Here is a 22040-nt window from a genome sequence, read left to right as displayed (position 1 = left end):
ATATGTTTCAGTTATTGTGAGTATTTTGAAACCATTGAGTGGAATGTAATATTTCACAAATTTATTTTTTTAGTTTATAAACGGACAAGTTTATTTATCAAAATTGTAACCTAACCACTCAAATTAGAAATAAAATTTTAAGTAATGTTCTTTATTTTATTTAGATTAAATACGTTTTTATTTGGTATTTAATAAATTAATATATTTTCAAAATTGTTATTCAAATGAAAATCTTGCATTCAATAACTTTTTAGTCAAATTTTTCAAGGAAAAATTAGACTATTACGGTAGGCATGACTAGAAGAAAAATGGGGGGCACATCATTTTTCCCATGTTTTGAGACCTCCTGAACACGATTATGATGGTTTTTCGAATGTCTGTAGTTTATATATATATATATATATATATATACATAATATATATCTGTTTAAGCTACAATTCTTATTTTCGTCTCTCGAGCAATTGCTATGGGTCCGATTTGGTTCAAAATTAGCATACATGGCTTTTTTGGCGGCGGATTGATGTTATTAGAATTTGGTTGAAAACAAATGAATATTTCGAGGGGTCGCAGTGCAAAAAAAGTGGTTTTTGATCTTTGCTCACCTCTGCAGGTCAAACGAAAAGCGACTGAAAAATGAAATTCACATGTAGGTTCAATTAGTTGCGATATGATTTCCTGTCTAAGGTCGAAACTTTCCATCTCCACCCCTCTCCATTTTATGGTCATTTTTGTTATATTTCCTTATTTTTTGGCCAGAAAAAGTTTAACTAGAAGGTTCGAACTTCGCATGCAAGTAGGGGTGATGTTGAAGAATTGTCTTTCTCAAGTTTTCTTCTTCAGTTCTTCTAGCACAAAACGCCCGAAATCATTTTGATCGTTGTAATTGTTGAACTGGACCGCCTCCTATTTAATGAATAATACGAGTATGATCGTTCCTAGGGTGATTTTTTTTACTTCCCATTTTCGAACTTTCTTGTCATTATGACCATTTTTTCTTTGTTGTCAATTGGAATTGAACAAGAGAGTTCGAGACCACCGGGTCTATTGAAATTATGAATTTTAATTCGAGAGAGAGAGAGTTAACTTGTGAAATGAAAAGTTATTGAGGAATAGCAAATTTTCCATATAAAGAAATAAGATTGAGAATTGATATCATTTCCAAGAAATTCATTTTATGGAAAGATTTGTTTGTGTATTAGTTAAATTCTTCATTCGACGAAAAATTCGACTTTCGTGATGGAGCTCTGCTGCACACGGCTTTTTATGAAACTCGATTCAATTTTTTTAATGTAAGAGTTTGCTGATCGTTGAATTTGCGAAATATATTTTTTTAAACTTACATAAAATGGACACTTACTGATTTATGTTTCACATTTGTATGTATATTATGTTATTGTCTTAATATTAACTGTACTTTCCGTTATACCAGAATAACGATTACGTAATTTGCGGCAGATCTAATAAATGTTTGCACTATATTAAAAATTTGGTGCCGAAATATAGCTCATGAGGTTGATATTCCAAAGGATATCAAATTTTTATGAAAAGTAAGTGTGTAAGTAAGCAATTTTTGATAGAATTATATATAAGTATTCCATCTTTGTTTAAATATCAGAGGAAACTGAATTTTTGATATCTATATAGTGTAGATTCTTCTAAATGCACGAAATTTCAAAAGACATAGGATTATCATAAAATGGGTTAATTTGAAGGTAAAAAGCAAATATATCTGTCAAAAAATATACTTTGGATAGAATTGAGGAAAACTTTTGATTGTCCTACAAAAACATTTCCTATCACAACTTTACCTTCAGATAATGTAAGGAGTTCCTAACTAACTTCTAAGCAGATGATTACGTTGAAAAAACTTCATATTAATCTACTGGTAAAAGGAGAAATTCGTTAATTACTTTTCATACATTTTCAATTCGAAACAATCAAAATTTCTAATAATCAAAAAATGTTTTCATAATAAAAAATGATGATATGGTTAATAATCTAGCAAATAATTCGAGACTTTTCTAAATAAGCTCTCTCAATAGATAGGAAAATAAGAAACGAACGTTCATTATCAAAAAGCAAGTAACAGCTAATCTGAAAAGGGACATGAACATCGCTCACCCACTTAATTACCTAATTTTGATATACATTCTACATATACATTCCACACATACATATGTGTGTATTTGTCATGAAAACTATGAAAGTCAAAAGGGCAACGATTTTCTTCAAATTGTTAATGATCCTAATTGATATCTGAATGATAATATAATCTTTTAGCGTAACAACTATAGTAAAACCTTAATAGTGGCAAAGATCTTTTGATGCAATTCATATGAAATCCATTATATAGCGATAACGCAATATGCTCTGTACACATTTCTCCGAACATCTTAATCAATAAAACAATAATCCTTCGAGCTCTATCTGATTGAAACCTGACCCAGGGAATTCCAAGTTACTTTCTTCTGGGAATTCGAAGTCTGCTTTCTTTTGTAACCTTCTTAATGTACTAATAAACATGCAATTAACTTGATCCTCTCCAATATACTTGGTACATGATTTAGGAAAAACCAACACACTTTCAGGAACCCTGGCGAGATGTTTTAAATCGATGAGAAGCTCATACTGTCTCAGGACTGCGAAGCGATCAGATCTCAACGGAACTACGCAGCTTCCAGAGATTCGGCTCGCGATTTAGTATAATTTTTCATTTTGTATATAATTGTATGTATATTGTTTTGTTTGGTATTTATGTAAATATAGTTTAATTAGTTATCGAACTTGTATTATTATGCTACCTTTTCGCAATCCTCGACCCTAAGACTTGCGTACATAATCATAATTGGTGAAAACTAGCTACTAATAGTGATAATTAAGAAAAATATTTCTCAGATTACGGTTCAATTACTATATAATTCATTCAAGCAAGTGTCAACGACATTACCTATCAAGACATCAGTAGTAAAATATGTCTTATAACGGACGATACTAGTTTCTCTTGGAGCAACCCTGATGTCACGGTACTACATAGGACATCTAGCGACATAATTATCCTAAAGTGCTTGGTGTTGACATTTCTTCATCTAAAAAATTGAGTTCTGTCTGTTTTGCGCTAGCATTAGGTTCCAAGAAACTAAACTTATCAATCTTTCAGTTCTGGGGTATGTTTTGTACAACTCAATTTGAGCGAATCTTTAAACTACAGAAGAGAGCTGTTAGATATTTACTCTTAGGAACGCGAAGCACATTTTTTATCTACCTACTCCACGTTCAGAATTAGGTATCGGTTCTATACTGTCCAATGCAAAAAATGCACAATCATTTGCCAATCGAAATCAAATCTATAACATGTTTTCCCGCATTTCGCAAGAATTTGATGGCATATTTACTGAAAAGTGTCTTCTACGCTGTAAACGACTTGTATTCAATTCTGATCATTTTACAAACTGAGTTAATGTTAATACTGATTTTAAATACAAATTATAACATATTTTAGGTTTGTCGTATACTTAATTTTATTATCTGGTTGAATTCTCACGCATGTAATGTATATTACATATAAAATTTTTCACAGGTACATATTATATTTATTCTTAGATTTTATTTTATTTGTTTATTTATTCAATTATTATTAGTGAGTTTTTTTAGATATTTACAAGCCGTTGTCTAAAAATTGTAAAAATTTCTGGACACCAAAGCAATTTCTCTCTAATTACTTATGTTTATCAACGAAACATGTTATCTCACGCTTTTGTGTTTCAATAAATAACAATAAATTGTACAAATGTTTAAAAAAAAATTCGAATACGAGTTTTTTGTCTTTTCTGAGAAAAATTACCGTAGTGACGGTGATACTTTTAATGCCATAAGAAAGTAAAGATTTCGACGACCAAAAAACATGCGAAAACAGTGTAAATCCAGAAGATCTTTTCACTACGTATAACATTATTATTTAACTTTTTTTCCATAGAACTTGTATTTTTGCCGGAAATCAAGAATAGTTATTTTCCTAACAAGTGCGGAAAGTGATATTTTCCTGCACGCGACTGCAGTTGTCCGGGCAAGCGGTCAAGTGCGGAAAGACACTTTACACATTATTTTTTCTACAACCGTATATACAAAAAACTCTAACTAAAAACTACTAATTATTATAAATATTAATATTGAAAACACAATTTGTTGCATTCTGTAGACTAAGAAGAAGAATTGCCGGTCCAGTGGAGTTATTTGATTCAATGTGGTTTAATTTAGAAGAAGATTGTACTTATTCGGTCACTTCCAAGACGTTTTGAACAACTTTGACGTTTTAGTAACAATTACACTCCTGGGTTGTCATAGTAACTGATATCAAACCCGGGTGGTTTGATGTTGTTTTGTGACTCTCCTTTGAAGAATGTACAAGGTTATATAAAAAATATCTTTATTATTTTATATTTTCAAAAAATAAAAATGCTACAAAAAGCTAGTGAAGGAATACATTTTATTTGATGGACTATTTCGTGAATATTTATTTACCTGCAGTAACAATAGTTATAACCTCCGAAGTAAAAAACTATCTAATGAGGTCAAAACTTACTTACTTTCCCACGCCATTTTTTACCCTTAAAAACTTACCTCCTTTCACTTGACTTTCATCGCCCGTAAATTTATTTTTCCCTTTGCATTACATTTTGTTCAAAAATTATCGACCGTAGTCTATCAATAGAGATGACATTTGGGTCTATAGCTATGACCTTGAATCAAGAATTTTGAAAACCCGTCACTGAACTTGCCCTGCATTTCATGGTGTAAATACAAAAGATATTCTCATTTCCTATAACTTTATTATTTAACTTTTTTCCTTAGAACTTGTAGTTTTGCGGGAAATCGAGAAAAACCGTTTTTTTATTTTTACCCTTTCACTTCCTAGCCTCAGATCGCCCGTAGATTAATCTTCCACTCATTATAATATTTTTTTCTTTTCTTTTTCCGATGGGATTTAACTACTGTTACGTTCTTGATTTCAAAAATTAAATTTCGACCGTAGTCTATCATTGGAGACGACATTTTTGTCTATAGCTATGACCTTGAATTAAGAATTTTGAAAACCAGTCAATGAACTTACCCTGGAATGGCATACAAGTGAAGTCAATGTCACTGTCATTACTTCCTCGGACTGTGACAGCAAACACTTTACTTTTCTAAACAATTAGTAGTACTAAAAGTTCTCATTACGAACCTGACAGAGAGAAGTGAAGGTGAAAACCATTTTACTTTCCCGAAAGGATTTCGGTCGTGGATTAAAATTTTGTGTTCACTTTGTAAAGAAAAAATTCACTGTATTCACTAGTAATATTGAGAAGCGACATCATTCAGACTTTACAGTAACCTCTTTGAGGGTAAACGGAAGTCACTAACTTTTAAAAATATAAAAATTCAGAATATTCCAGATAAAAACGTCATAAAATTTATGTGATTCGACGAAAATTATTAGCAAAAAATTATGTTTACGTCATAGAGACTATAAACAGTTACGAAAGATCAAACAAAGTGTAGGTACACATAAAATTTCCAGTCTGGTCTAGGATTACTAAAATAAAGCAATATTTCTAGAAAAATTCAATTAACACCACAATATAAACTCTGTTGTTCACGGATCTATAGATCATTTGATAACGAACTGATATTGAGGTATAACCATAATATTCGTATAAATTGTGAAGATAAAAGTAAACTTGTGATAGTTGTTACAAACCAAATTTGAGAATTTCATATCTAAAATAGAATCAGTGGAAACAATAAATAATTATCTGAAATGGATACACGTGAAAAGAGTAATGGAAATAAAAATAACAAAAGTGACAGTGAATCAAAGCATAACAGAAACCGTAGAAGAAGGGATATCACAGATATTCCACAGAGAACAAACACTGGACCAGATGGGAAAGAGCAAGAAGAATTCAAATAATTTGTGCCGAAAATCTTAAAGACTTTGTGTATACATGGTTGTGATATGACGTGATCTAAGTTTTCTAAGAATTTTTATGTACTTTATTTATTTTATAATAAAAATGTTTTTAATATATTTCATTTATATGTGTACTAGGTTTTGTGACGATCAGATATTAATGAGGGATAATGTGAAAAAATAGAAAAGAAAATTGTCTGACACACTAGTTAACTTATCTGAGTCTAGATATTATGATTTTTCATCAACTCACGTGTTGATAATTTGAGATTTTGTGATAAAACAGTATTGCCTAAAATATTTTACTCAGCATGATAGAGGATTCATAATTAAAACCATTTTTTTCTTGTGAAATCTAAAAAATGTGTAATTGACAATAAACACAATAAATCTTCCTAAGATTCGCAAAACAATAACGAATTGTAAAAATAAATTGGCTAGCGAATCATTTCATTTAACAATACAATAGATAATAACTAATAATATTTGTAGCTAAATACCAATTTTAATTACATATACAATAATTACATCACTCATAATAATTGTGATTTTGTAATATACTAAATGGTTTTCTATATTTAAATAATGAAATTTTCCACGGAAAATTCTATCTCTAACGAGTATCAGATAAATAGGATCAATTTCTTCAATTTTTTTCTTTATAGACCAATTTTTCAATGAATCATTTGATTTCAGATCTCCTTTGATTGAAAATTGGTTTCAAGATAGACGATAAGTTTGATGTTTCGTCCTATTTCGATATCTATCAAAATATTTATCAACAATAACTAAAATATAAAAGAAATTCTTGAAACTGGAACGTTCCACCACATGAAAACTGAACATTTTTAAGTTAAGATTAAATTATTTTATTTTAACCTAATTAAAATTCTTCGTTGAATGAATACGCGGGATACCTGAGAAGTTTCAGACCTCAATCTGAAGATATCAGCACTTATCAATATCAATAAGTGGGGAAATGTAATGCGGCATGCGTTGAGAGATTCTGACTCGAATGTCGGTGATTTTGGAAACAAAGAGCGTTCGGAACGTTCACCAAGTGGTACTGTACGACCGTCGGATTGAGGTTAGAGAGATAGCTATCAGCATATCAAAGGAACGCTTTGGCTTATACTAACTGAAAAATTATGCATGCGTAAGCTATACACGAGTTAGGTGTCGAGTTCACTCAATTTGGACCAAGTCAAATGAATATTTTCCTGGCCTCATTCGCGCGATTCAAACTAAATGAGTCGGATTTTTTGCATTATAACGGTAGATGAAACCTGGATCCACTACTGTACTATTGAAATGGAAGACAAGTCAAGACAATACATTTCAGAGAGAGAACCTGCTCCGAAAAGATAAAGATGGTTTCATCTCAGAAAAGGTGAAATAATAACAGGAGAATATTAAGCATTGATAAAGAGAAGGGAAAATAACAAAAAAGCGTATGTGAATTGAAACAACAGTTGATATCAAAAGTTGATTCCAATAAAAGTTAGAAATAGACCGAGATCGTCCTAGTTTTTCAACATTTTGCAAAATTTTTTTGAAATTCAAGGTAATCAAGAGTTCGCACTCATATAGTAAACGTTATACACTACGTCCATAAAGTAATGCATAGATTACTAGCCGAATAAACAACAATATAAAATAATTTTAATTTCGTGTTCTTGAAAATTATAATCTAATGTACAAAACCACATTCCTACGATTCGTACTTCCTTACTGTTTTCTAAATTTTCCAGATTTCCGTTTATAAATGAATTCTTCAATGCTTCACACGTTGTTCAAATTACTATAGAATGGACAAAAATACGGAAATTTCAGTCTACCCACAAATTAATAGATAAAAAATACGAAAATTTCAGTCTACCCACAAATTAATAGATAAAAAAGACGTATTAAATATTTTCAATGAGACTATTTATTATTCTACAACTAATTTGATAAGCTATTAAAAACACACCGTATAAAGTGTGCCACTGAATCTGATGGCTTTTATTAGTGATCATATTATCGGTATCGATGCCAATTCCTCAACAAGAGGTGTCCATGAAATCAGATTGTGAACTTATATCTCAGTCTTCGGTAATCAGAACAGAGAAAAATAAACAGAATTGCAAGTGTGACGAATGTAGCAAAGCAAAGTAGTCAGACATTAATTGGGATATTCAACAAATATCATTTTATCGGCAGTAGGATATCCAAATTGTGAGAGTGTTGCGTATTGGAAAATTTTCGATTGAAGCCTCAATATCCCCGGCTGAAAACTCTTCCACAGAAATGGTAATCGGGTATATTATATATACAGATAGAGTGACTAACTAGCATGAAATTGGATGTCACCAGCTATCTAACGAAGTAAAAAGAAAAGGAGAAAACAGAACGGAAATACAATTGAAATGAGTGAATTTTCTTAAACCCAAAAAAAATATCTATGCACAGGGGCGAAATACCAAATTATTGGACATGGTAGGTGTAAGGCCAGACTTTTGACCATACAGGAAAAATTTGAGAGTAAACCTTTATTATTTTTCAAAGAGAAATCGATTTCTGTATTCAAATTTTAATATTGATGTTCGTGGTGGCCCAGAAGACACTTTTTTCGGTAAACCAAAACCCACTTATTCCATATAAGAGGAGTCGGTACCATTCAATTTACAATAAATTATTCGCGCATACAGAACGCCTTTTTTTAAGAATATTTTGGAGTTCAAGATCGTGAATCCATTGTCCATATGTCCAGTCATAATCTTTGAAACTCATATAGTTTGTTCTGAAAAAAGTAAACACGCGATTTTTGTTCATATTGCTATTAATACTATTCCTGAATTTTATTTCTTGTTCTTACAACTCATGAGGATTAAAGACAATAATACGTTCATAAAATATATGAAAAAATATTTGAATTCGTAGAAAATGGATTTCATACGTTTGAAAAGAAACGAGAGCTAAAAGGAAAAAAATTGAAGAAACATTTTTTTCTCGTAAACAGACACAAACCCACAGGTACTTATTAATGGAGAGTGAACTATAAACCTCATAGTTAATTTCTGTGGAAGTATATTTCTGAGCGACGTTGAACGGTTTTTTAATGAATGTTTCAAATTTTTCTTATGGTTTTCATTAACAAAAAACCTCAACTGTCTATGCAACTTCAAGCTGCATCAATTTAAATTATAATAATGAAGCTAAATTATTGTAATGAATGTGATTCATCTCTTTTGATTCATCAAAATAGTTGTGATAGTTTTTTTAAAAAAGGACATCTTCCCTGGACGGTCGTTTTAATAAGATATATTTGGTAGAAATTTTTAATTAAAAAAAAACAGACGATGGACAATGATAATAATAGGTACTAAGAAGAACAGCTTAACCCAAAAAATAATGAGAAATTCGAAATTTCAGATATTGTGCCCTGGTATTACGATTCTCCAAATACATAAAAATTGCGTTATAAAAAGAAGCTTCTGCACTGTAAAATATGCATACGTATCTAACAAAACACAACGAATACAAAATATTAATAAATTAAAAATAACAAATATGCAAGAGATGAGAACTGAAACTTATATAAGAAAAGGCGGGATAGTTGCAGTTCTCAATTTGCTTCAAGTTGTGGAGATGCCGGTGGTTTAACTATTCGTGGATTAATTATTCTTTTTGTACTTAAAACTGACAGTTGTAGTGCTGCGAGTATAAAGAGTAATTTCACCAAAATTTACTTAAGAGTTGTGCCTCTGGTAAATAAAGAGAACGTTTTGGAATCGAGATTGAGATGTTATCAAACTATTCGAATTGAGTGGGAGGTTGACAACAAATTAATTTATTTTGAATAACAAAAGTGACTACTGCGCTACAATTATTATTCAAGTTAAAAAGAGAAATATTTGACAAAACATGAACAGGACGATTAGCATATGCCACAGTATCAAACATTCTTAAAAAGGACTGAAGTGTATGATGAATCGAAATAACAATTTAATTGATAATGTTTCATTTTCGGACAAGCCGACGTTTTTCTTGAACGGCAAAATTGGCCTGATCAAAATCTAGGCTTGATGAAACCATGTTATAAACAAAGTCCACAAAAAAATGTGGGATGTGCGCAATTTTTTAAACAGAACTTTTCTACAGGAAGGAACATTAGAATGACCCTTCAGATTACCTGATCAAGGCCATGAGACTTATTTTTATGGGATTATTGAATATACAAATTGTAGATTGAATTGGAAACATATAACTTATTACATTTATCATAATATTTATAATGAGATGATATAATGTTTATAATAATAGAGTCCAGTGCTTTATACAACACACACACACACATACACACAATTTGAAAATAGATTGGTTTGTTGGGGTTAGGTCGTATATTGCCAAAATTTATTTATGGGAACTTCCAATGATAATTGGTTTCAATATTTGAAAAATAACAGATTCAATAAAAAAATAAATCTCGCCTTTCCTTTTCCTCAAGTCAATTTCTATAATTACAAAATAAACAAGGTTAGAATATGTAGAGTAAGTAAACACAACTCTATAAAAAGATTTGTTCACTTCAAAGTATTAACATGTATTCATGTGCATAATATTGCTGACGCCTCATTGTGACCATGGAAAATTTTATGTAAACTTCAAATGCAAACAAAAGTAAAAAATAATCGACATGAAACAGGGGCGTAACAAGCTTGGACTCTATGAAAAATCGTGAGATATTTCTCTTATCATGAGGAATATTTCATCTACTTTTTTGACTACAAGTTAAAATTACACCATTGTTTAATTGAATAGTAGAATTTTTTGTAATGAAGTTAAGCTAGACTATATAACACAATTTAAATAATCGAACTATTTTGAAAATGGATCAATAATGTGAGAATGTAGTAATGCATATCAGAAAAAGAGATCCTAATTGTCTACGATCAGGTGGATACAAAATTCCAAACTCAAGAAAATGTAAAGTAGTTTCCATTGGAAGGTCATGAAGGTTATATGTAAAGTAATTACGCTAATCAAACTAATTCCAAACAAATGAAATTTTAGAACCCATTTTTCATCTTCAATGAACAAGAGAATAGAAAACGGTTCTGTATTGTGTCATTAAAGAAATAGGTTTCATGTGATGGATGGGTTGTATTCTTCGAACAGATAATGGGGAACCCCAGCATCTCTTCTGATTATTCTAATCTGCTGGATTGAATGAGGGAGCTCCTCGTTGGTCTGCTATGGATTTGCTTCTAATTCTATCCTTAGTATGTTGTTATCTAATAGTGTTATTGTTAAATTACCGAATCTGATCTTAGAGGAGCATTTGTGATTGTCATATTCACTTAAAAAGCATTCGCAACTGTTACGTTACTGCCTTTGTTAAACTCAGAAAGCATATATGTAACATACATAACCTTGAAATGTGTGATACGACCTAAAAGGACAAAATGAGCTTACAATTGAGAATCGAAAATTCATATACGTAGAAACAGCATTAATTTCCCCTTAGATATCAAAGCATTATTTTGTCATACATCGCTTTTTCATGAAAACTTCTTGCTCGATTTCGAAAATTACAAAATATATTTTATAGATGATTTTAATCCATTGTGAATAGACTGTAATCTTGAGTACGTTCCTGTAAAAAATTAATAGGAGACACATTTTTTATCAAAACAACAGAACTCATCGTCCGTTGACATATGCATGTATTTATGGCAGTGTTAAAAAATTAACATTAAAACCTTGCAACAATATTTGCCAAATGTTCTGTATAGAATGTTTGATTACTGTCGTATCTTATCATAGCTATAATTAGTGAGTCATAAAAAGTTATCACGACATAAAGATGTGGTTAAACTTAGTTTATCAACACCGTTAGTTCGAACAGTTGTCGTTTAACAGCAGAACCTTGACAATGGGAAATTCCAAGAGTAGTTATAAATTAGAAGGTGTGTCTAATTCAACACCAAACAAAAAACCTAATAACACTATTCCTGAGGTAAAAGAAGAAAAACCGATTGAAATTAAAGGCGAGGATCAGAACGAAAAGTTAACAAATGTTGTCGATGCCCAAGTGAGGACTAACAGCGCTGTCGATGAAAATGATAAAGAAGCTACATAATGTTCGAAATAAAAAGGACATCAAAATTGTGTTTTCCCTATATTGTTGATAATCTATAAGTGAGAGTATAATATTGTTAAATAAATTATTATAGAAGTTTTTTAGTGTTTTAGTGTAGATATTATAAATATAAGGAATGTAATACGTGGTGAGTTGGAAACAGCTTAGTAAACGTTGTCCAAACAGTTATATAGTAACAAGAGTTTCAATTTTTAAAAATTGTTTTCTAATAAATATATTTTATGTGAATGAAACACAGTTTACAATAAACTTATATACTGAAATATGAAATATTGTTCGAAATATCAAGTACCTTTTCTAATAATGAAGCAGGAAATGATAGTAAATGATATATAGGTATATTTTTGATATTTATACCATTTATTACAAAGCTACTTCTGAGAAAATTAATTATATTGTCGAAGTTGGAGCAGCTGATGACTAATTTTTTTGTGAGTTACTGGTTTATATTTCTGAGAGGTCAGTTATTATTTATCCATTAGATTTGCCAACTCATCAATTCCTTTTGTAAATAATCTTAATTTTCATTTTGTTAAACTCCTAGCTTTGTTCATCTTTATTTTGGTATTCCAATATATTTCTCTCTGATGATTTCTTCACAATACATAAATTTGTTACCGTACCAAGCCGGCTCAGAGCGTTTTCTTTAGTTTCTCAACGTGCACATTGGAGAAGATTTGATGTATTTGTTATTATTTTCTTAAGATATTTTGCACTGTTCGACTGATTACTATTTCTGTTGCTTTTTTCACTTTAAAATTCTCTATGCTTGTATTCTTATAATCTTGTTTAATTTTTATTTTTAAGTTCCACGTTACACAAAATTTAGTCTTCCTCCGTTCAGATATTCTGATTTTTCGAGTACTGTTTCCGTTGTTTATCTCTTCTTCGCATTCTCTGTCCATATTCCCTGATAAACTAGAGCATTTGGAAATTGAAAAGGAAAATAGAGCGCAGTGCTGCAAGGATTTATACTAGATACAAGGGACCAAGAATAACTAGAAGACAAAGTGTACTGTTTGACGAGTGTCTCCAGTTTAAAATTGAGATGATAAAGGGGGTGAAAGTAGATGAAAAGACATTTCTACTATAGCTAACAAAAAAAGCAAAGAGAGTGCGATGAAAAACAAAAGTACGTTTAAAAAGGGAAAAAACTATACAAGATAACCTCTCAAGAATCATAGAGAGATACGAAAATAAAACAACAATCAAGGTTAGAGAAGAAAATGGAAATGGTGAAACTGTCAAGATATAAGTAGGAAAAGAGAAATGGGTTGGGATGAAAAAGAATGCACAATAAAGAATTTTGACAAAACTTCGAAAAACTAAAAGTAACAAACGACCTGGCAATGAAGAAGGACATAAAAAGAAAACAAAAAAAAAACGAAAACTTCCGAAACCATGAAGAAAAACTAGGAAAGAAAACAAGAGAAACCATAAAAAAGAAATTACAAAAACGGAACTTGGAACATTGCTGGCAGCCGAAACAATAGAAGAAATAATTAGAGAAGTAGCAAGATACAGTAGCACTCCAAGGAACGAACTAGGAGGAAAAGGTATAAAAAATTTATCACTTGGGTGAATAGAGAAATAGGATAAAGGGAAGAGCCTTTCTGATAAGTGATCTTAATTTTCTGTAAAAATAGAGAATAAACAAGGGCACATTTCTGTTTGACAGAGGAAAATAAAAAAAATTTAAGACAAATTGGAGCAACTCCACATTAAAATATCTTAAAACAACATATTGATGATTATAGAAGATTTTAACGTCACAATGGAGAAAGATAACATTTTGCATAACAGCCACCTCGTATTAAGAAAGTGTTTGGAAGTGAGAGAAAATCATAAACGATGTACGGATCACTTGCTTGAGGTAATAAAGATTGAATTGAAAATAGTAAACGATTACCAGGGAACAGAAGAACATAAGAGATGAACACACTCAGCATAGAACAAATGAAAGGAGAGTATGTCACAAAGGTACAGAAGAGGCTAATAACAGAGCACACTCAAAGATTAGCAATAAAAATGAAAAAATATTTATATGGGGGGTGCAGGGAAGTATAAATGATAAGAACAAAGACTAAACAAGTTGGTTGAGACCACAGTAGAATTGGAGAGTTCCAGAAAAGTTCCAGAAAAATAAAGGGACAACTAGAAATAAACGATAACATATAGACAATAGGAAGTTATTTGAACGCATGAATTTACAAAATAGAACTAAAAAGTACCAGCCTAAAATAAAAGGAGGAAATTGGGAAGAATATTTCGTAGTCTTGTCAAAAGTAGAGCTAAAATCCGAGAGAACAAAAGCAGAAGAGGAATTATCAAGAGTAAATACCATCAACAATGCTATTAAATTTACTTATCGAAGAACCAATAAAAGAAGTTGCTATTGAAAGGACCCTTGCACGAACGTTTGTATATCCGGATGACATAGGACTAATGACAAGAATACAAAAATACTAGAAAAGTTACACTTAGGATAATATTAGAGGTAAAGAGGAGATTATAAATGAACGGAAAAAAGACTATAAGCACAAGAAGAAAAATAAATTAAATAGGTGAGTACATAAAAAATGAAGAGCTTTAAGTTATTATGCACCACACTAAATGAAAAAACTATGAAGAAAAAAGAGCAAAAATATTGTTAGAATACTAGAAATAAAAATAATTAGAATTTGAGGGCCACAGCCAAATTTATTGGAAAGTTCCAAGACGTCTGATAGCGTGTTCTTATTCAAGTTCCAAGTCAGACGAGACATGTAATTGTTCTTTTCGAATATTTTGAACCTATTCGCTCTATTAAATGAACATTTGAAAATATGAATTGCGAACCTGGAAATTTTTAGCAAGATTTTAAACTAATCCTTTATATCTTTATTTGTTTTTATAAATCAACATTGGTATCTAGCTCTGTCGAAAGTATCCGTTAATCTTGTGTAAACATACACTTGTTCAAGTATAAAAACGTTGGCTCGATTTTTCAATATGGATATGGAATATACTTATGTATCCATCCAAAACCAATTGAAGCAATGTTTAATAAACTGTATGGTGATGCATTTTTGCATAATCACAATTCAAAAACATCGATGTCCTTGGTCACTTTTTTCTGTTCAGTTCTATAAACTATTAACGGTAATTCCGATACGAATAATTGTTCAAATTACATTGATTCCTTTTTGTCACTTCCAATTCATTTTTTATTCGAAAAATTCCACTCTACAGTTTGTGCTTCAATTAAATGCTATAATCAATCTATCAAATCCAACTCTGTATATGTGTTGATAATACTTCCTATAATCTCTAATCTACAAAGATAAGAATCTTTGATAAAAAAACGTTATTCGAAAATATTGTTTTCCACACATTAAGAATTGGTGTAATCATTTAGAGGAACATAATTTTTACAAATTATAATGGCCGAAGCACAAGAAATATGTGCAGGAGCAATAGAAAAAACGGGTGGAGAAACAGGTAGCACTCAAGAAATATGTAGAGCCGTAAATACTCTAAACTTGGATGATTCCATAGACGAAAACAACAATTCGTCCGAAAATAACGAAATAAATGCTGAGTCTAACAAAGAAGGAGATCCGTCAACAGAAGTGTTGTCTCAGGATAATGTAAGTACTTCATATAAAACGCATATTTCGATACGTTGTTTCGATATATTGTTTGCTTTAAATTTAAAAGATACATACCATGGTCAACGGTAATAGATGGTAATTGATGTTAACGTACAATTTTTCCCATATTTTGAATTTTACCACTTTATATAATTTACTTTCAATAGATTATTTTCCATGAGACGTAAATTAGTTTTAAGTATATTCAAGCAATGTTTGTTTCATTATGAAATTATGCCAAATGAGATTATCGAAGCATTATTTGTTACCAATACATTTCAAATGTAATTATTTTTGATAGCACTTATCGACATCTACGAGATGTGATTCAAAGTATGATGAATGAATGAATTTTCAATTCTTAACGGTGCATTTATTCCCACTAATTTGTCTCATACTCTCATGTATTGAGAAAAACAGTAACAAGAAGCAAATTAAATCCGCTTGACCCTCTCAGTCTACTACTAAAGCCGCTTTAGAAAGATGTTAAACTTTGTGTGATATGACCGATTCAAAAGTGGAAATGAGGTATAGACAAGGCCTTAAGACTTTGAACACAACGAAAATATGAAAAAAAAATTAAACAAAATTTTTTTAATGAATTCATGATTTCGTATGGCTCAGTCCAAAGCTGATTTGCATAAATGACAAATGAGTGCCTTTATTCCAAGAGTTTTTGTTGATAAACAAATAATGCAGTCATACCTACGCCAGCGAACATTCAGAGTTAAAATGAAAAAGAACAATCCTGAACCCAAGTCAATCAATTCAACTGTATGACAAGGTAGTTTTTGTATCAGTGTTATATCTTTTCTATAAATGTTTTATTCGTCAATAAGAAATCATAATACCAACAATATTTGCAATTGGAACAAGAGTTGTAGCAATAAAGAGAATTAGAAGCTATCACAATTAAGCTACAAAAGACAGTTGATAATATAGAGCACTGGTCTAAGAATTGTTGTATGATATTGAATGAATATAAATTAGTACATATCTATCCTATTGAAAAGATACTAGAGCAACCCTGAATAACTCTAAATAATAGTTTTATCTTTATTGAAGAAAGAGCAAAATAACAAAATTAAACGGAAGGAACACGTTACAAAAAAAACTAAACAGATTAAAATAAAGTACGGGTATTGGTTGATAGGTTGATAGCTTTCTGGTAGATACTATTGATATGCAAGCAGATTCCAAAATCGATGTACATAAATGTATGGCCGCAAATAAAGAGAGAGACGAACAAAAAGTAAATCATGAATAGAAACGCTCTAAAATTTAATATTAAGGAATTTCAGGTCCTCCTTTGTATATTCAAAAATAAAAGATCAACATAGAGATCTCAAAATCCAATCAATTCCATATGAAATTAAAAATCACGAGTAGACCTGAAGAGAGGTTCCACAAACATCGAAACCCCTTGAAGTTTCCCAACTTATAGACAATCTACTCTAGCTAGGAATTGAACTATTTGAGCTAGTGGGATAGAAAATTTGATATAAGCCAGACACAGTGCTATATTCTGTTGCTACAACAAAGAAGTAAGATTATGTGAAAATCGAAAATTCTATTTTAGATTAGAACAAAAATTTTTGAACATTCGAATAGAATTGTCTTCATCTGGATACGAATTTCATGGCCCAAATTGGTATTAGAGATAAATTTTGGTTTTATGACCTTGACCTTAAGACAAAAATAGAGATTTATCTATAGAAAAATTGAATGAAAACAATGGAACAATTTGATTCTTAAGGTTTTCCTCTAAAAGTCTTTTAGTCTGACTACATTTGACACTTAGACTCGAATTTGGCACTATGCGATTTCTGTTTCTTTTCGAAACTGAAAAATGTGTTAGAAATGACACCATATCTATCATTAAGAAGACCACGATAAAGCCGATGGAAATAATTTGGATTGCGTTCATCCATTGATTCACGGTTTGTATAAGTTCATTGCTAGTGCGGGCAGTAATTTGAAGTATTTATTTTCAATTTTTCTCTTCTTTTAGTTATCCATATCATCACGTTTATTTGTTTATATATCTTTCTAGATTTTCAGGTGTTGTTAACAAATATTTTAGAAATATATAATATAACAATAATATGAAAAGTTGCTTTAATTGGTTTATGTTGATAGAGTATTTTTTGTAGTCAAACACTCATGAAATTATGTAGTTGCTTTCAGATAAAAATATTTTCACTGTTTTCAACCGTTCCTTTATTAATCAGAAAACAATTGTATAATACTATTATTACATAATTTGTGATTATGATAATATTTGATAACGTTTTGATTAAACAAGATTGATTGCTCAGTAATTCTAATAATTTCAATAACAATTTCTCAATTTCCTTCAATTTCATCAATATTATCAAAAGATAGTTCTTTTATACGAAAGTTTACATAATAGCGAATTTCGTGAAGCATTTGATATTCTTGACACAAATATACTAAACTTTGTATTCTCTCTATTATTTTAAAAGCTATAGATAATTAATAACCGTATTCGATTTTTTCCAATGTTACGATATAAACTATAATAGTCTAATTGTGTAATCTGAAAAAAATTTAATGTTTCGAGTAGGTACATTAGTAACGATTAGAAAGAAAAACAATATTCTAAGATTTTTCTGTAACAATAATATTAAATTTTTATGAGATAATGTTATATAAGAATTAAAATTTCAAATATTTTAAGAAAAGGTTAGAACATCGCTGTACTAAGTGTATAGAGATGTAGGAGAAATGAAAATTATTATGCAAAAAAATAACTTTGATACGTCAATGAATATAATGTCTAATTCTAAATATTATTTTTTTATATAGCATAGCAAAATATGTTCCTAAAGCACTTTTATAGGATCATGCAGTAAATTGAAAACAGAAGTGTATGAGACACGTGTTCGCTACAAAAGAAAAGCATTTTAGAAATTTTCAATGGTGGCTCATAAATGATTTTTACCTTTACAAAAATTCACTAAAAATGATTGTATTTTTTTGGATATCCGATTACATAGGTATATATAGAAATATAATTTTTTATTGATGCCTTGAGTATTCAAGCAAATTTCTACGTTTTCAAGTACACAAATTACGGCTTCCACCATGACAGTTATTAATATGTGATATTAGCGTATCTTATATTTTAAACAATTAACTATAATCACTAGAGAAACGGATCTGCATATCGCCATGTCAAAAAACGCCACCAATAACACTTCGGAAAACCCAGTTGAGCTTGATAATGATCAAAACTAACTTCAAAAATCTTATCCAAAATTTATGGAAAACAATCTACTTCTCTAAGAGAGTCAAAATTGTCATATTACTGTGTCCTCAAGCACATTCACCAACAATACTGCACTTCTGTATGACCATATATCCTGATGTTCGGCTGGGATTCCTGTGTCAATAGGATCTCCTAACAATTCCATTGCTAACAGTATTGTTGGTGTCTCCTAGGTTTCAAATATGTATATCAAATTATATTGTCTGCATATTATCTCGATAGATTTTCGCATAACTAAGGAAACTATGATAATGAACAGGTAGAGTGCTGTCACCAGGATCTAAAAGAAATTGGGGACAACCAACAGGGTAGGTGAGATCACAAAATGATGGCAAATTACTTACGCTTTCTTTTCTTTAAATATATATTTATAAAAAAATCTTATGAAAAGCGATTCATGGAAATGACATACGTTTTTGACATTTATATACCTATTACCCTAATACCTATTATACACAAATATACCTGATGTAAATTTTACATGAATAATTAAGAAAAATCCTTCCAATTATTCCATGAGTCTATAAATATGTCCAGAATATACTGTTCATACTACCACTAGACCAACAGACACAATAATACCTTCTAATGCCCGTTTCGATAATCAAAGTAAATAGTTTACCTTGAGTGTCCGAAGACGATAACTTGGTTATCGATACGCATATCAGATAGTGTAAATGTGAGTGTTGGTGTAGTAGTAGTGTGAAAATTCTGATCAGTATGAATATTCCAGAAATTCCAAGTTCATACAATTAATCTGTTTCAGGCTGTAGATTCACAAGTAGAAGACGAAACAGATGGTCATGAAGACGAAACTTCACAATCTGAAGCCGAAATCGACGAGAAAAAAGCCGAGAAGACAGAAGCACAAACAAAACAAGCCCTTTCAAAGTTCAAAGCTCGATCCCTGGGAGTTACGCAGAATGGTACTACATTTGCGCCGCAAAGTCTTATAGATGTTCCAGATTATGCATATTCTTTAGATGGAGGTTATCAAGGTGCATGGTGATTTGAATTAACTTTAAATATCATATTTTGAAAAAAACATTTTACCAAATAAATATATGATTGGAAAAGATCATATCATATTAGTTTTTTTAGTAACATGAAGGATACAGAGAGGATCTTATCATCTATCATTATAGCTTCCTTTTTTTATTTTTTCAATATTTTAGGATTATCAGTCAATGCAGTCATCAGGCGTTTTAGTTATGAGACGTTTTCTTAAAAACAATAAAATTTTATTTGTAAATAAAGATAAGATAGAACATCACATAAATTGTTATTTCACCACTCATTTATATATAAATGTGACAAAAGTATATATTCAAGAAATCCTTAAGGCACCAAGAGATATATTGATGTTTAGGATTGTCTAATAAAATTTTCTTTACGACTTATAATCGCTATAATTTTGCAGATTATTTTCGTCACTTTTATTACACATATACCTTTTTTCTTTCTTTACGAGTACTATATGTTCTCAATTAAATTAAAATTGACAAACAACACTCCTATGAGTCCACTACATCCGATTGTTTCAATTTTAAAGAAAAGGTGGCTTCAAATTATCGGATGCGACACCAAACATTCTTCAGAGGGCCATTCAAGTATTGGATTTTTCATTACCCTCGTAAAACATGTGAATTTTCTAAAGATCATGGGCACGAAATTAAATATGAAATTGCAAAATATATTTCAGATTTAACTCTGAGTATATCCGATTAGGTATGGAAACAGTTGTGCTAACTTACGACGAAAAGAATCTAAATGATCTCAGAAAAAGGGGTTTCTAATTGATCATATCCTAGTAAGACATGAATGTTTGATAGAAAATGAATTTTTCTAAAATATGCAGACCTCTGAAACTCGTATTAGGTTTTCCCTATAATTTGACCCTCCGTTTCTTAACTAATAAGAATACATAACCTAACTAAAGTACAAAACTATACAAACCCAGAGTAGATAACATATCAAATGTATACTAATTCTGTTATTTTTAGTTAATTTTTTCCCTCATACTTGAATACACATGTATGTTAATCCGCCCAGCTCATTTTGGAAGCTTCTGAGTAGTATTAGTATAAAAATTGAATTGCATATGACGAGCGTTTCACATTCAATAAAATTATTTTTAAAACATGTATTATAAAAAATCTGAAAATTCCGTAATATTTCCATTTTGGGTGGAAAACAATAAAAACGAGATAGAGATTTGAGGAGATAATTTATGTCGTAGCCTTATTATCAGCCTCCAAGTAAAAATGTATTTTCACATATTTATAATCACAATAATGGGTAATTTTATAATTTCGCGGTGCTCTCGTTTTTTTTTGGCTCTAGAAAATTGAAAAATCGTCCGATTTCGATTAAATTTGGGAAATATCTCACCTGGAGATTTCTTATAGTTTTATGACTTTAAATGTTATCATAAACGCACTTCTTCGTATATAATCGTTCATAACTTTTTTACAAAGCATCAAACGCAGTTCCTATATTTTTTTTGTTAATTTACCCAAAAAACGAACATTGTGAAAAAAATTGAGAAATGTTTTTTTATTTATGAATTTTTTATCTCACTTAAAGATTTCATATTGTTATCTGACGCTCTAAAAAATCGAAAAACAATCCGATTTAGAAAATTTTTTTTAAAAATGTTTTCACAACGTTGAATTTTTACGATAATGGCGACATAGTGGATTGATAACTTGACGATCATTAACGATCGATAAAATGTGATAATCACCGTCAATAACGAAGCCATTATTACCAACACTCCAGAAAATAATTTTAGAACGATCTTGGAAATACTTTAGTAAGATACCATTTTTTTAATGGTGAAAATTTTCGATTTTTCAAAGCTAACATTCAACATTGATTACAATAAGTGATTTTAAGAATGTTTCTGTTCATATAACTTTATTGATTACTTAATAAAAAAGTTATAAACAATGATTTGCGCGAAAAGTTGAATTTTAAAAGAAATTGTTATTATTTTTAATTGTAAAAACATGATAAAT

General features: G+C 30.3%; 2 protein-coding genes across 13 annotated transcripts in view; one reads left to right on the top strand and one right to left on the bottom strand.

Annotated features, from left to right (window-relative positions):
* LOC130903759 (glucose transporter type 1) overlaps nucleotides 1–22040 on the bottom strand; it is a 555907-nt gene that overhangs the window by 80827 nt on the left and 453040 nt on the right. The window lies entirely within an intron of this gene.
* LOC130903764 (serine/threonine-protein kinase rio2-like) lies at nucleotides 15420–20299 on the top strand. Its single transcript, XM_057816030.1, has 2 exons — nucleotides 15420–15725; nucleotides 19787–20299. Exons 1-2 carry the CDS (start codon nucleotides 15519–15521, stop codon nucleotides 20027–20029), a joined length of 450 nt encoding a protein of 149 aa, XP_057672013.1. The 5' UTR covers nucleotides 15420–15518; the 3' UTR covers nucleotides 20030–20299.

The sequence above is a fragment of the Diorhabda carinulata genome, chromosome 2 (assembly GCF_026250575.1).
Source record: "Diorhabda carinulata isolate Delta chromosome 2, icDioCari1.1, whole genome shotgun sequence".
Lineage (NCBI taxonomy): Eukaryota > Metazoa > Arthropoda > Insecta > Coleoptera > Chrysomelidae > Diorhabda > Diorhabda carinulata.
This window is presented reverse-complemented; position numbering and strand designations above follow the sequence as displayed.

Coding starts and splice junctions, on each gene's coding strand:
- LOC130903764 (XM_057816030.1), top strand. CDS start 15,519: ATGGCCGAAGCACAAGAAATATGTGCAGGAGCAATAGAAAAAACGGGT. Junction 15,726..19,786: donor AAGTGTTGTCTCAGGATAAT/GTAAGTACTTCA, acceptor AATCTGTTTCAG/GCTGTAGATTCACAAGTAGA.